At 38.7% G+C, this 12,696-nt stretch overlaps 1 protein-coding gene across 2 annotated transcripts in view; it reads left to right on the forward strand.

The window, feature by feature from the left end:
* The window catches only part of ppp1r16b (protein phosphatase 1, regulatory subunit 16B), a 97,713-nt gene that overhangs the window by 80,000 nt on the left and 5,017 nt on the right, over positions 1-12,696 (forward strand). For both annotated transcript variants that reach the window (XM_080890668.1, XM_080890667.1), the window contains exons 6-7: positions 4,521-4,645; positions 12,556-12,681. In XM_080890668.1, the coding sequence (XP_080746794.1) occupies positions 4,521-4,645; positions 12,556-12,681 (251 nt within the window). The remainder of the gene's footprint in view (positions 1-4,520; positions 4,646-12,555; positions 12,682-12,696) is intronic.

Genomic DNA, 12,696 nt, shown 5'->3' on the forward strand with positions numbered 1-12,696 from the left:
CTTTAATGCCTTTTTTTAATGCCCAGTCAAATCCACACATGCAATAAAGAAGGGAAGATGGTAACACTTTGTGCATATTTTGAATATCGTTGGCCTGTTCTGCATCGCTATTTGAAAGGAAAAAGTCTCACGATTCCAGTGCAGCAGCAGTCATAGTTCCTCAGGTTGTACTGTGTAGACAGCAAAATTATAGCTTCTTACCTTTTCTCTCTTCTACGGTGGCACATGATGAAATCACTCTGCTGCACAGTAGTTTCATTCTAAGAGCCAAAAATGAACATGCTTCCAGTAAAACAATACAATAAATCTTAATGGCTTAAGTTTGTGGAATATTGATGAACATGGATGTTGTGTTTTGATGCTGAAATCAGTTCACTTCCCCTGTAACAAACACAAAAATACCACATAATAGTAGAGCTAGACTATCGTTGGACAAGCCCCTGCTCTGTTTCTTCTGTTCAGGTGTTAAATTCAAATGATCCGGAAAAGTGTTCCAACACCTTCAGTTATTGAGTAATGAAATCTGATTGGCAGGTTAATGCATACTACTATTCAATGTGCTGAAGCCTGGCACTGCTTCCGGTGAGGGCCTGGAGGTACCTGCTCAGTAATAAGAAGATAATGACATCCCATAGCCTGCTTACACCTTCCAGACGTCCCTTTTCCCTTCTCATCCCTGTGATGCGTTCATGGTGCATACGTAAAGGTGCAGTTGCAGTACTTAAGAGACAAAAGTTCCAGACCACTTCAAATACAACTTTTCATACAGCTCAAAACGTAACACCAAACATACAGACTGTTCACAAAATATATCTGAGCTAAATGTAAAGTTGCTCCTTCCCAAGGAGAGAAAAAAACCCCACTTTAATTGCAGCACTAAAAGAGAGAAAGGAGAGGAAGACTGTTATGTTTAAAAGAAGCATTGCTGAATAAGGCTACGTTCACACTGCAGGTCTTAATGCTCAAATCCGATTTTTTTGTCTGCTCGTTCACACTACAAATAAAATGCGACAGCAAACGCACTCTAGTGTGAACGCTCAAAGCGGCCGCATGCGCAAAAGAAGACGTCACACACAACGCGCTCTGTTTAGACCCAGAGCAAACAATATTGTTTGACTGATGGCCCTTAATATAAAGACTTCGGACTTCACCTTTCCCAATTTTTGCTTTAAGTTATTTTGTTATTTACATAATAATGTGAATAACCTAATAATGATCCTTATTGCTGTTTTAGAGAGGAGCGGTGCTTCAAAGGATAGTTGCAGATTTCTGTCAGAATCTGCAGATTATGCAGTACAAAGAAAATGTTCACGTTTCTCCAACGTTGTCTTCCCAACAGTTTCACTGACATCTATACTGGATGGCCAGGAAGCGTTCACGATGTCTTCTCCGGCGCTGATAATTGGCGTCTGTCTTGTGTCAGTGACGTAAAAGACGGATTTAATGCGACATGACCGTCGCATTAAAACAGCAGTCGCTTTCTAAAACATCGGATATGTATCAGATTCAGTACCACATAGGAAAGTGACCCAGATTGGATTTGAAAATATCGGATTTGTAACGTTTACACTGTCATACCATGATCGGATATGGGTCGTATAGGGTCAAAAAAAAATCGGATTTGATGCGCTTTCGCCTGCAGTGTGAACGTAGCCTTAGTGAATACGTCCTCATTTCTTTTAGTTTTTAAATCAGATATAGTCTAAGTATACTTAGACTATATCTGATTATACCTAGTATACTAATTATACATATAAGTATTAGTGTAATACTGTAAATATACTAATTTTGTGTTATTAAAAGGTGTGTGGAAATACCAAGCCGTTAGTGCAGGTCAGCTGGTTAGTTTGCATGTCTTTTATCCCGTCTTTCTTCTCTCACCCCAACCAGTCACAGCAGATGGCCCCGCCCCTCCCTGAGCCTGGTTCTGCTGGAGGTTTCTTCCTGTTAAAAGGGAGTTTTTCCTTCCCACTGTCGCCAAAGTGCTTGCTCATAGGGGTTCATATGACTGTTGGGTTTTTCTCTGTATGTATTATTGTAGGGTCTACCTTACAATATAGAGCACCTTGAGGCGACTGATGTTGTGATTTGGCGCTGTATAAATAAAACTGAATTGAATTGAATTATGCAGTATTGGGATAAAAATTTATAGTGATGGACTGTTGGAGTGGGTACTAGGGTACTGTTACTGGGTGACGTCAAACCTAGCAGGAATTTATATTTATGATAATGATGCTGATTAGACTTACTCACTGAATTATTCATTTTATACTAGTTTTATAGTTTCTAGGGGTTGGAAATCAGCCATGTAGCATGCATAACATCTGCTTATATCATGTGGAATTCATTTGGCCAAATCCACAAAGAGCAGTGAATAAGAAAAAAGACTGGAGCTAAAAAAAAATCATTATGTGGCTTATTTCTAAAAACCTATTTCCAAGTAATTAATTCTTCACAAGATTAAGAATAAGTACATTTTCATAATGTAAGTAAAAACAGATACAAGTGGCCTTAAGTGCAGTGTAGACAGCTTTAGCCAGCTGTGCAGCCATCACAGCAGTCACTGTCTTTATTACTGTACTATTGCAGGAAACTGCTATAGGATTGCCATACCAGATATCTGCCATGGTAGCATGGTTACCCTTTACTAGGAATTGCAGACATTTCAGTTTAAGACAGGCTCCTTTCTGCTTAACACTGCAGTTAGGAGCTGTTTAAACAAGTAGCCCCTAAGACAGAAAGGACATTCTGTTGCCTTATGTGCAAAAATATAACTGCTTGTGTATACTTGAATGACATCATGTCCTCATGTACTGTATGTTTATACAAGCCTGCTACATCCACACACACACACATACAAACATTGAACACCTGATCAATGGTTCTGGGTGAATATTTGACCAGATCTTTTGTCCAACCGCTATGAACTGTTTGGTTAGGTTTTTCACTGCGCCCGATGTTCTTGTCTGTTCTCATTTATATTGTTTACTTAGTTAAATACAACTTTATAACTCAACAGGGTATTTGAAGCACCTGAAACTAATGTAGTCACATTTACTGCCAGTTATGTACGTTTCCTGAAAAGGCTAAAAACAGGGGGAACAATCCTTTGTTTGAGGGTGAGGAATATTTTCTAGATTTGACATCCTCTAATCCTTCTGGGAGTTTTTTTTTCAGGCTGTGGCGCATCACTGCAGCAAAATCAAAATATGAAAGAGGTAGAATTTGTGACACGAGTATCTGAGAGAAACAACAGAAAACACAGAAGAAAACATTTGCTGGAGGCATGGATTAAATCGACTAAAGGGGCTGTCATTTCCTTGATCCGTGAGCCTTTAAAACCCCTCCAGGTGACTCTGATTGCAAATTCAATTCACCCTTTTAACTCCCTTCATCACGACTGTTAACCTTCACATGCGTGGACACCTGCTAAAACAAAAGAGTGACATTGCAGTAGGAGTTGTGGATGACTGACTGCCATTGCCTTCAGCTTTATGTGACAAATTTATTACTGAGAAAGGTCACGGGGCTGAAATCCTAACAAAGGAAAATGTGCAGTCAAATGTGACCTGACTGCTTCTACAATTTATTTCAAGTTAGAATGATCAGATCCAGGGGAGTGTCCTCTGTAAACAGCATTTTAAGGATGAATGAGAATTCAATTTCCCATTTTTTTTTATTTTTATTTTTTGTTAAATTAGGGCAGGGTGTTTACTTTGGTTGTGTAGATATTTTGACCCTGTGCTCCAGATCTCTTCTGAGGTTAATTCACATATTTTGATAGTTACACTGCAAGAATACAAGAGACAGTCTTGACTGACACCTCTTTCAATTAACGCTGAATGTTACTGAGCCGAAGGAGGATAACTTCTTTGCTGAAGTGTGGCAGTCTCAGTATTTAGCCCTGCCTGGCAGCAGGAAGATGGATTAAACGAGGAATTTAGAGGGGAAGTGACATCCAGAAACACCTGGGCCAAACCGTCTTTGCAAACAAACCTCTTTGCCAGGACATGGAAGGACAGCCAGCATGAGAATAAACTACTCTGCTACCTGCAGAAAATGGTCACTTTATACTTTCAGATGCTCAAGTCCAAATGTTTGCAGCTCTGCACTGATTTTCAGTAAATAAATGCATTTTAAAAAATTTTATGTGAAGATTAAATTCACCTTCAACACTAGCATTAGTTTTTTTTTTTATTACAAATACCATTTATTTAAAATATTATCAAACTAAGATAACAAAAAGCAGTTATTTCTGCTTTGCTTCCAACCTACTGTGGAAACTGTTGCTGGCAGAAAACATCCTCCTTAGATAAAAAGAAGACGTTACAGTTTAAAGAAGGCTTTACTAACTTTTTACATTTATTTTCAGGTACGTGTCTCAGAGGTATCATACCCAAGTGGGTTTCGCCTCACATCAAAAACTGTCCATTTCAGGCTGCAGTTATATATTAAAAGTGTCAGGACCAAACTCCCCTGCGATTAACTCTGGCTGCTCTGCCTGCATGTTTGACTGACAGGCATCACCCAGGAGATGATCAACGAGACGCGAGCGTCGACGGAGAGGAAGATGATAGGAGACATTCAGGAACTGCTGAGTCAAGGAGAAAAGGTCAACCAGCAGGACTCTCAGGGAGCTACTCTGGTAAGTTTATCTGCTTTGATTTTCTTCTAAAAATCTCAACTAAACTCAGTTTAAAACGGCATCACTGAAGTTCTTGCTGCTTTAATATTGTAAACATTTAATTCCTTTTATGTGGAACAGAATGCGCTCGCTTAAAATGATAAAATTGGTTGCATGTACTGCATAAATACACTTAGATTAATGTAAAATGTGATGTAAAGTGGCAGATTTATGTGCTCAGGTTACTCAGTGATGGTGCACTAATTTGGCAAAGCTAAGCTCTGTGTGTGGTGTTAATAGGCAGCTAATGCAGCTGCCTTTCTGTAGCTGCTCCACAATACATTGTCTGAGATATAATTGACTGTGGCTTTAAATTAGCTACAAGTGTTTTGTTACTGCGGGTAGCTTTTGTTAGAGTAGTCTGCCATAGATGAGGGTAGAAATTGTCTTGAGAGGTTAAAATCTTCACTGTGATATCATCTGGACGACAGCCACTGCTTTTGCTCTTCAGACAAAATGTTTTTATATTATTAAAAAAGGGAAAGCAGATATTAAGATTGCTACATTCAAAGATTAGGAAAGTTTAGCAGGGTGGACATATGCATGCATTGCAGCCATGCAGTTAGTGTGTTGCCATATCACTGCTTTAATTGTCTGTACGCTCTGGAGGCTTCTTCCATTGGTGAATCACCCGGAGGTTTCTAATATTGGGGTTTAAGCCTTTTCTTGCTATTTTTGTTGGGTTATCTAAGCAAACAAATCTTGGTGCAATAAAGAGGAAATGATTTTAATATTATTTCCTGGGCTGAAGCCATTTTTTCCATGTAAGCTTGTTAAAGTGGTCCTATTGTGCTCATTTGTGGCTCCATATTTCTACCCTTGGATTCTGCAAGAGTAGTTTTGGATGATACACATTTATAAAATTCATCTGATTCATCTTACACTGGGACTTGGTGCAGCGCCTCAGTTTATCCACTGTCTGAGGAAAGAAAAACGATGTTGTAGCACACTTTAAAGCAACTTTCTTCTGTTCAGATGTTTGCTTCCCTCTCATCTTCCCCTCCTTTCTTCTGTTTCTCATATAAACAGAAGATCTGCATAGCAAATGAGCAGATGAATAGACTGCAAAGCAAGTTCAACATGCCAAGCTGGCTTGACAAAACCCAAACCCTCAGTCGGGATCAACTTTCTCTGTTAACCCAAGCTGCTTCCTTCTTCAGAATCCGTGCAGGCTCACGGAAAAGTTGGTGTTTACACATCATTTCACTCTTCCGAGCTAAATGGCTCAAGTGAGCATTATCTACTCTAATCAGAAATATTATCAGATGAACAGAAGATGGAGAGCTATAAAGAACATAAAAAATATATCAGTAAAATGCAACCGTGTTGCTGCAAAGAAGACGAGAGAAAATTATATACATAATGTATTTTAATGCTCGGCCCGGTGTTGATACTGCTGTTTGTTTCTAAAATGAACTGTACATTAGAGCTGGGAAACCTTTTACACGTTTAAATACTGAAAATTATTCATTGTGTTCAGGTCTGAGATTCTCCCTTAGCATAATAATCAAATCAAATCAAATCACTTTTTATTGTCACATCACATGTGCAGGCACACTGGCACAGCACATGCGAGTGAAATTCTTGTGTGCGAGCCCCACAAGCAACAGAGATGTGCAAACACAACAACACAAACGAGCAAAATACAAGAATGGCCAACCTGAAACTAATAAATATATGTACAATATATAATAGTGTATGCATTTCTGGATGTGTATACTAAATATTTTCCTGTGTGTGTGTGTGTGTGTGTGTACACATTTTTACAAATTAAATAGTAAAAAAATAAAATAATAATAATAATAATAATAATAATAATAATAATAATAATAATAATAAAATATATAAATAAAGGATAATAAAGGATAATAAAGGAGACATGGAAATCATTTTAGTTTAGTCAGCAATGAAATTATTTTTATTGACTGAATGAGTATTCAGTATGTAATTAATGGATTTTGTTTTTCATTTTTCTTGTAGCTGTAATTCCAGCAGCTATAAAAGAGGCTCAGCAGCAGATTAGCACCAAGAACATAAACACATTTTCTGCATCACAAACTGAAAGTAGCCAAATTTCAGCAGTGCTTCTTTCATGCGTTAGTAAGGTGTGGCTCAACAGTTTGTATGTATAAAATATTAGACAGAGAGAGCAGAGCCACCATCATGACACTGGAAAACTCTTGACTTTAAGCTCAACACAGCTTGCTGTCCCCCCATAGTTACCCTTAGGGCTTCTTGGCTCACACATAGACCTGTGTGGCGGAGATGACCATGTTGGGGATATGCGTTTTTATTAACATCACAGCCAGTAGAAAAAAGCTGTCTGAATTGGCTCATTTAAAGCAGTCTGCGTGAAGCCTGAGCTGCTGGCTCATAGGGATTATTTGGATATATACTGACCTCATTACTGGAAACTTTGATCTTCTTTAATATTACGTATGATAGGAAATGAAGAAAAAGCATTTGAAAAGGAAGCAGTTAGAAATAAAATAAGATAAGAGAGCTAAACATGAAATGAACCCTCCTACCCACCAGGTTCCAGATGTGCTGCAGAGAGACAAACCTCTCGCGTTAATATCAGGCGTCACAGGTCTGAACAAAGAGGGGGAAAAAAGCAAATGGTGTGTAAATATTCAGTGGACCGTCTTTATTACAGATTCACCTTTTAAAGATCATGTGCTCTGCAACACTGTCTCGCGAGGCCGTAAAACCTCCAAAGCTAATCAGGCATTTAGAGCCTCATTATAATTTTTTAAAGACAAATCAGCTGTATGATTTTAAATGGTCTGAGTGCTCCAGTTATGAATGCTCAGGATACCTGCAGTCATTATTTAAACAAATGTTAGATTACAGTAAACCTGTAGTGATGATAAAATTGCATTTAAGAGGAGCGGGAAGAGATGACAAGAAACATAAAAGCAGCATTTCATCAAAGAAAACATGGTCAGATTGGATATTTGGTTTTCAGTAGCGTGTGTGCTCCTGTTGGCCTTTTGTGTGCGTTTTATGCCAACCCCTAAAGTTTATAAGTTTGATGCATAAGTGTGATTAGAGCGATTTAAGTAGACAAGAGAATGAAAACTAATAAAGGCCCTCATGTCTTTATGCTTTGCTGCATAGTGCAAAGGTACGCGAGGATTGTGTGTACCTAATAAGTCCCTAAATTTGTTTTGTTTAGCACTTTAGTACAGTGATGCAATAAAAGTCAAGCAAGGTACAAAAAAAATCATTAGCACATAATTTACTGAGTAGAGCATATAATGTCAGATGCCTTAATGAAGTCTTTATTATGTATTAGGGATTTAGCTACACGGGGGAAACACAGTGACGGATCACTGGATGGAAGTAGCTAGGGGATAGTAGTATCCCAAAATAACCCCGTTAAGCTTTAAAGGCTTACTACAGATTGTGTGATTGAGCTGCTTGTCCCTTTGCTTTCTACATCCTGTTAATCTTCATTCGAGCACGATGAAGCAAACTAGAGCATGCCTTATTAAAATCCCTGGCACAGATGAGAGGAAGAGACCCTGAACTGACAGGAAGTTATGTAAGGTTAATCTTTTGTTTTCCAGTGAAATGCATTTTTATGATCCTGTTTTGATGTGCAGGCACAATGATTTGTATGCTTTGTGACTTCAGACAGAAGTCACAAAGCAAGAGAAATATTTTTCATTTTTGTTGGAAGTTTATTAAAAAAAAGTGTAAACAAAGTAAGGAAAAGTAACAAGTGTCACATGTTGTTCTCTGTGCCATAAACCTGACGAAGGACACATAAACACAAAGTTTATATATAAAAATACACTCACTGGACACACCTCCTTATATCTTTAGAAGTGCCTTAATTCTTCCTTGTGTAGATTTAGCTGGAAATGTTTCTCTGTGGTTTGGTTGTGGATGGATTGATGTCTGGTGACTGTGCAGGCCATTTGAAGACAGTGAGCTCATTGTTATGCTTAAGAAACCAGTTTGAGATGGTTTGAGCTTTGTATCCTGCTGGGGGAAGCCATCAGAAGATGGGTATGCTGTGGTCATAAAGAGATGGATATGGTCAGCAGCAATACTTGGGCAGGCTGCTGCATATAAATGATGCTTAATTGGTAGTAATGGGTGGCCTAGAGTGTTCCAAAAAATATATCCCCCATATCATTACATCACCACCACCAGCCTGAACTATATACTATAATGCTGTTCTACTATATAATAGAAGCCAGGATGGATCCGTGCGTTCATGTTGCTTAAATTCTGGCCCTAACATCGCAATGTTACAGCAGAAATTGAGACTCATCAGACCAGTGGATGTTTTTCCCAATTTGCTTTTGTCCAGTTTTGGACCAGAGTGTTCAGAGGTGATCTTCTGCATACCTTGGTTGTAATGAGTGCTTAATTGAGTTATTCTTGCCTTCATCACCTCGAAGGAGTCTAGCCATTCTCCTCTGACCTCTCACATCGATGAGTCATTTTCACCCAGAGAACTCACTTTTCACTTTTACAGATCATTCTCTGTAAACCCCAGTGACAGTTGTGAGGGAAAATCCCAGTAGATGAGCAGTTTCTTAAGTGCACCACGTTGGCGCCTGCCTCCTAACTTATGGGTCTATTATTGCAGTCCTCTCTTTTCAATTACTGTCATCTCAGGTTTTGTTTATTTTTAAGAAAACTATAGTTTTAGCCTTGTGAAGGAGAATGAGTGAGGCGAGTGAAGTTTCACATGTACACAAAGCATTTCAGACTGGAAATAACAAGTGAAACGCATTGTTAAGTTAAGATATGGCGATGGAGGTTATTTCAGTCCTTTAATCACACATTTAGCTGCATGTCGTTAGATTGTGGGTGAAAACGGAAGACAAGAGAGTACTTGTCCCGGCATGCGTTTGACCAGTGGAAGGGTAAATCAGGACATGCTGCTGGTGGCACTGTGGGAGGAACTGGAGTGCTCACAGTATGCTGACATTATGAAACTTTTGGCACGGTGACACAGGCAGTGTTGCCCAGTGTCGGTCCACCGGTTTGTTTCGGAACGAAAATCTCAGCAAAGACTCTGATGGTCCCCCGGCTTAACCTGTACTGTCAGCATGAGGTTGACATTTCTGGTTTTGAGTGAAACGTCTCAGTAAGCCGGACAGACTGTTATTAGATCAAGTTTAGATGTTTTCAGCGGCTTTTTGTCCAGTCCCGCCAAAAGGTCAGATTTGTCATTTGGCTAATGCTAATGATCTTTTCATTTGCCTCAGGTTTGTCCTATTATTACTTGTCGTCCTCAGCCTCATCTGACACTGACTTAGATGAGGAAGTTTGTCCTTAATGAGGAGGCTGTCTTTTAGTTTTGATCAATGTAACCACTCTTTGATGGGATGCACCGGTACATTGGTTTACAATTACAGTGATGTTTTCTGTTAAACTCATGTGTTCCTTAGTTGTATTTTTATGGCATGTTAGACAACTTTAGCTTGTTTCCTTTAGCTAATTCTGCATGTCTCACGGCCTTTAGATGCCTATAAAGGAACGCTGGGATTCGATATTCGGTCTTCTGGAATGCTGATGGCATTTTCCAAAAGATAGACTGGTGAATAGATGGTGCTTTCTGTTATCCCAAACATAACCTACTTCTGCGGTCTCACCAAAAGAGGCAAACAGCATTAAGTACAGTTCCTGTAAGTGACACGTGAAGCTGCAAACCAGACTTTCATGAATGTCACACCACTTGCCAACTTCCCTGTTGCAATAAACATATTTTATACCAGTTTGTTATTGTTCAACCTCACAGCCACAGTTTGTGTGGGGCTTTAGAAATTGGCAGAATGAAAGGCCAAGTGCTGCCATCATATTATATTTTTCTTTTTCAGGCATTCAGTAATTTGAAGGCCAGGAAAGGAAAATATTCAAAGGAGGTTCCAATAAAAACTGAAATTAACAATTTTCAGTTTGGTGATTTAAAAAAGCAAAATGAAAAAATGAAAAAAAGATTTTTGCTTTTATTTCCTCCTAAAACAACATTTTGAGGTTGTTGAAAGCATATTCTACTCTGAGAACCTTTGAGACACTCAAATATTCTGCTGCTTCTCTTTTAAATGTATAAAGTGGAGCTGAATTAGGTCATTATTTAGTTGCTATTTCTTATAAGCAAAATGCTGAAAAAGACTTGGTGTAAAAACTTGATGATTCTGTCAGAGTAATTATACTTTGCATTTTTTCATTATTTCTCTTTTCTCATCTGATCTCTGGCTCTTTGTTAGATTGGTTTTCTACTTATGTATCTAATAGGACCGTCTCTGTTAGGATGAACTCTAACATCGCTTCCTTAACCTGTGGAGTTCCACAAGGTTCAGTTCTGGGTCCCTTATTATTTTTCTATCTATGTTGTTTCTTCATCTGCCATCATTCATCCTTTTCTGACATTTCTATGCCATTGACATTAAGCTGCATATGTATTTTAAACCTCACCAGCTGAACAGGCTGTCAACCCTGGACCACTGTTTAACCCAGATTAATGGCCGTCTAGCCATTACCTTCTTCTAAACATCAACTGAGAACACAATTATAGCTCCTCCTGAACCTTTTGCTTCTTTAGGTTCAGAGTTTGGGATGTCTGATTATAGTCTGGGCTTTGATTCACCTGTAAAATGTATTTCTTGTTCCTGTTACCTTTTATTTAAAGAAGATTTCTAAATTACGATATATGGTCTCCTTTGCTGAACTGGAGGAAATTGTTGATGCTTGTGTGTTATCGTGCTTAGGTTGCTGTAAAGCCCTTTTATAGATAAATCATCTGTTTTATGCCTCTAAGCAATAAAAAAGTTGGGGGGTTTTTTGGGGTTTTTTTGTGTCCCGTTTGGATCTTTAGCCGTCAGAATTGTTGTCTTAAGGCCAAGAAAGATGCCAAGCGGATTTATTTTACCAAGTGGATCATCATGGCCTTGCCATATTGGTCCATTTGATTAAAAGTTATTTTTAACAAAATGTTGCTATTAAAATATTCTAGTTGGCGAGCTCACATTAATTTTTACACGGGTCCCAGTAAATAGCCAGGCTTCAAATTATTTATCCCAGCTTCACAGTAATCACACTGAGGCTCACAATCTTCGATGACAGGCTCTGAATTTGTTAGTTGTTCCTTGGAAGATGAAAAGACTTCTGGGACAGAGCCCTTCAGTCTGTTGAGACTTTTATTGATTAGAACTTTTGAAACTACCTGTTTACTTTATTATTAAACATTGTTTTTATTATTGGGGAGCACGGTGGTGCAGGGGTTAGCACTGTTGGCTCAGTGGAGTTTGACTCCACCAACTGGTTAGAGCCTTTCTGTGTGGTGTGTGCATGTTGTTCCCGTGTTTGCGTGGGTTACTTTAATCATGTTTGTTTTCAGTTTAGTTTCAGGTTTAGGTTTCGTTGTCTGAAAATGGTAAATTAGTTTCAGTTCGTTTTTTTTCTTTACAGTATGTTGGATAGGTCTCTCGGGCAAGATTACAAATTCCCTCTGAGTGATGACATGTTCCAGGCTAGTTTTATGAGGCTAGGACAAGAATTAATATCTTAACATTAACAGATTAGGTTGTTTCATGGAGGCAGGCTCAGCCTAATTTGATCAGGACCTTGAATTGACCACAATAATCTACATCTAATTTAACATAATATTAGAAGATGCACAGCAATAAACTGACATCTTTAAACTTAGAAGCAAAAAAATACTTTATTTGTAGATTTTTGCAGGTGTAATGTCTCACATAGTAAGCAATTGTAAGTTACCACTATATAACGTTCTTTGGCATGTTCATTGCCACTTTAGTATGCATTTCACATTATTTTTTTTGCATGCAAACAGTAAATCCTGAGCACTGGGGGAAAACAATCTATTTCCTTCTCTGTTGTTGCAGCTACACATCGCAGCAGCAAATGGCTACGCGCAGGCTGCAGAGCTGCTGCTGGAGGGGGGGGCTCGTGTGGACCTCAGAGATTCAGATGGATGGCAGCCTCTTCATGCTGCAGCGTGCTGGGGTCAGGTAAGGAAAACACAA

This window comes from Rhamphochromis sp. 'chilingali', assembly GCF_963969265.1.
Source record: "Rhamphochromis sp. 'chilingali' genome assembly, chromosome: 9".
Taxonomy (NCBI): Eukaryota; Metazoa; Chordata; class Actinopteri; order Cichliformes; family Cichlidae; genus Rhamphochromis; species Rhamphochromis sp. 'chilingali'.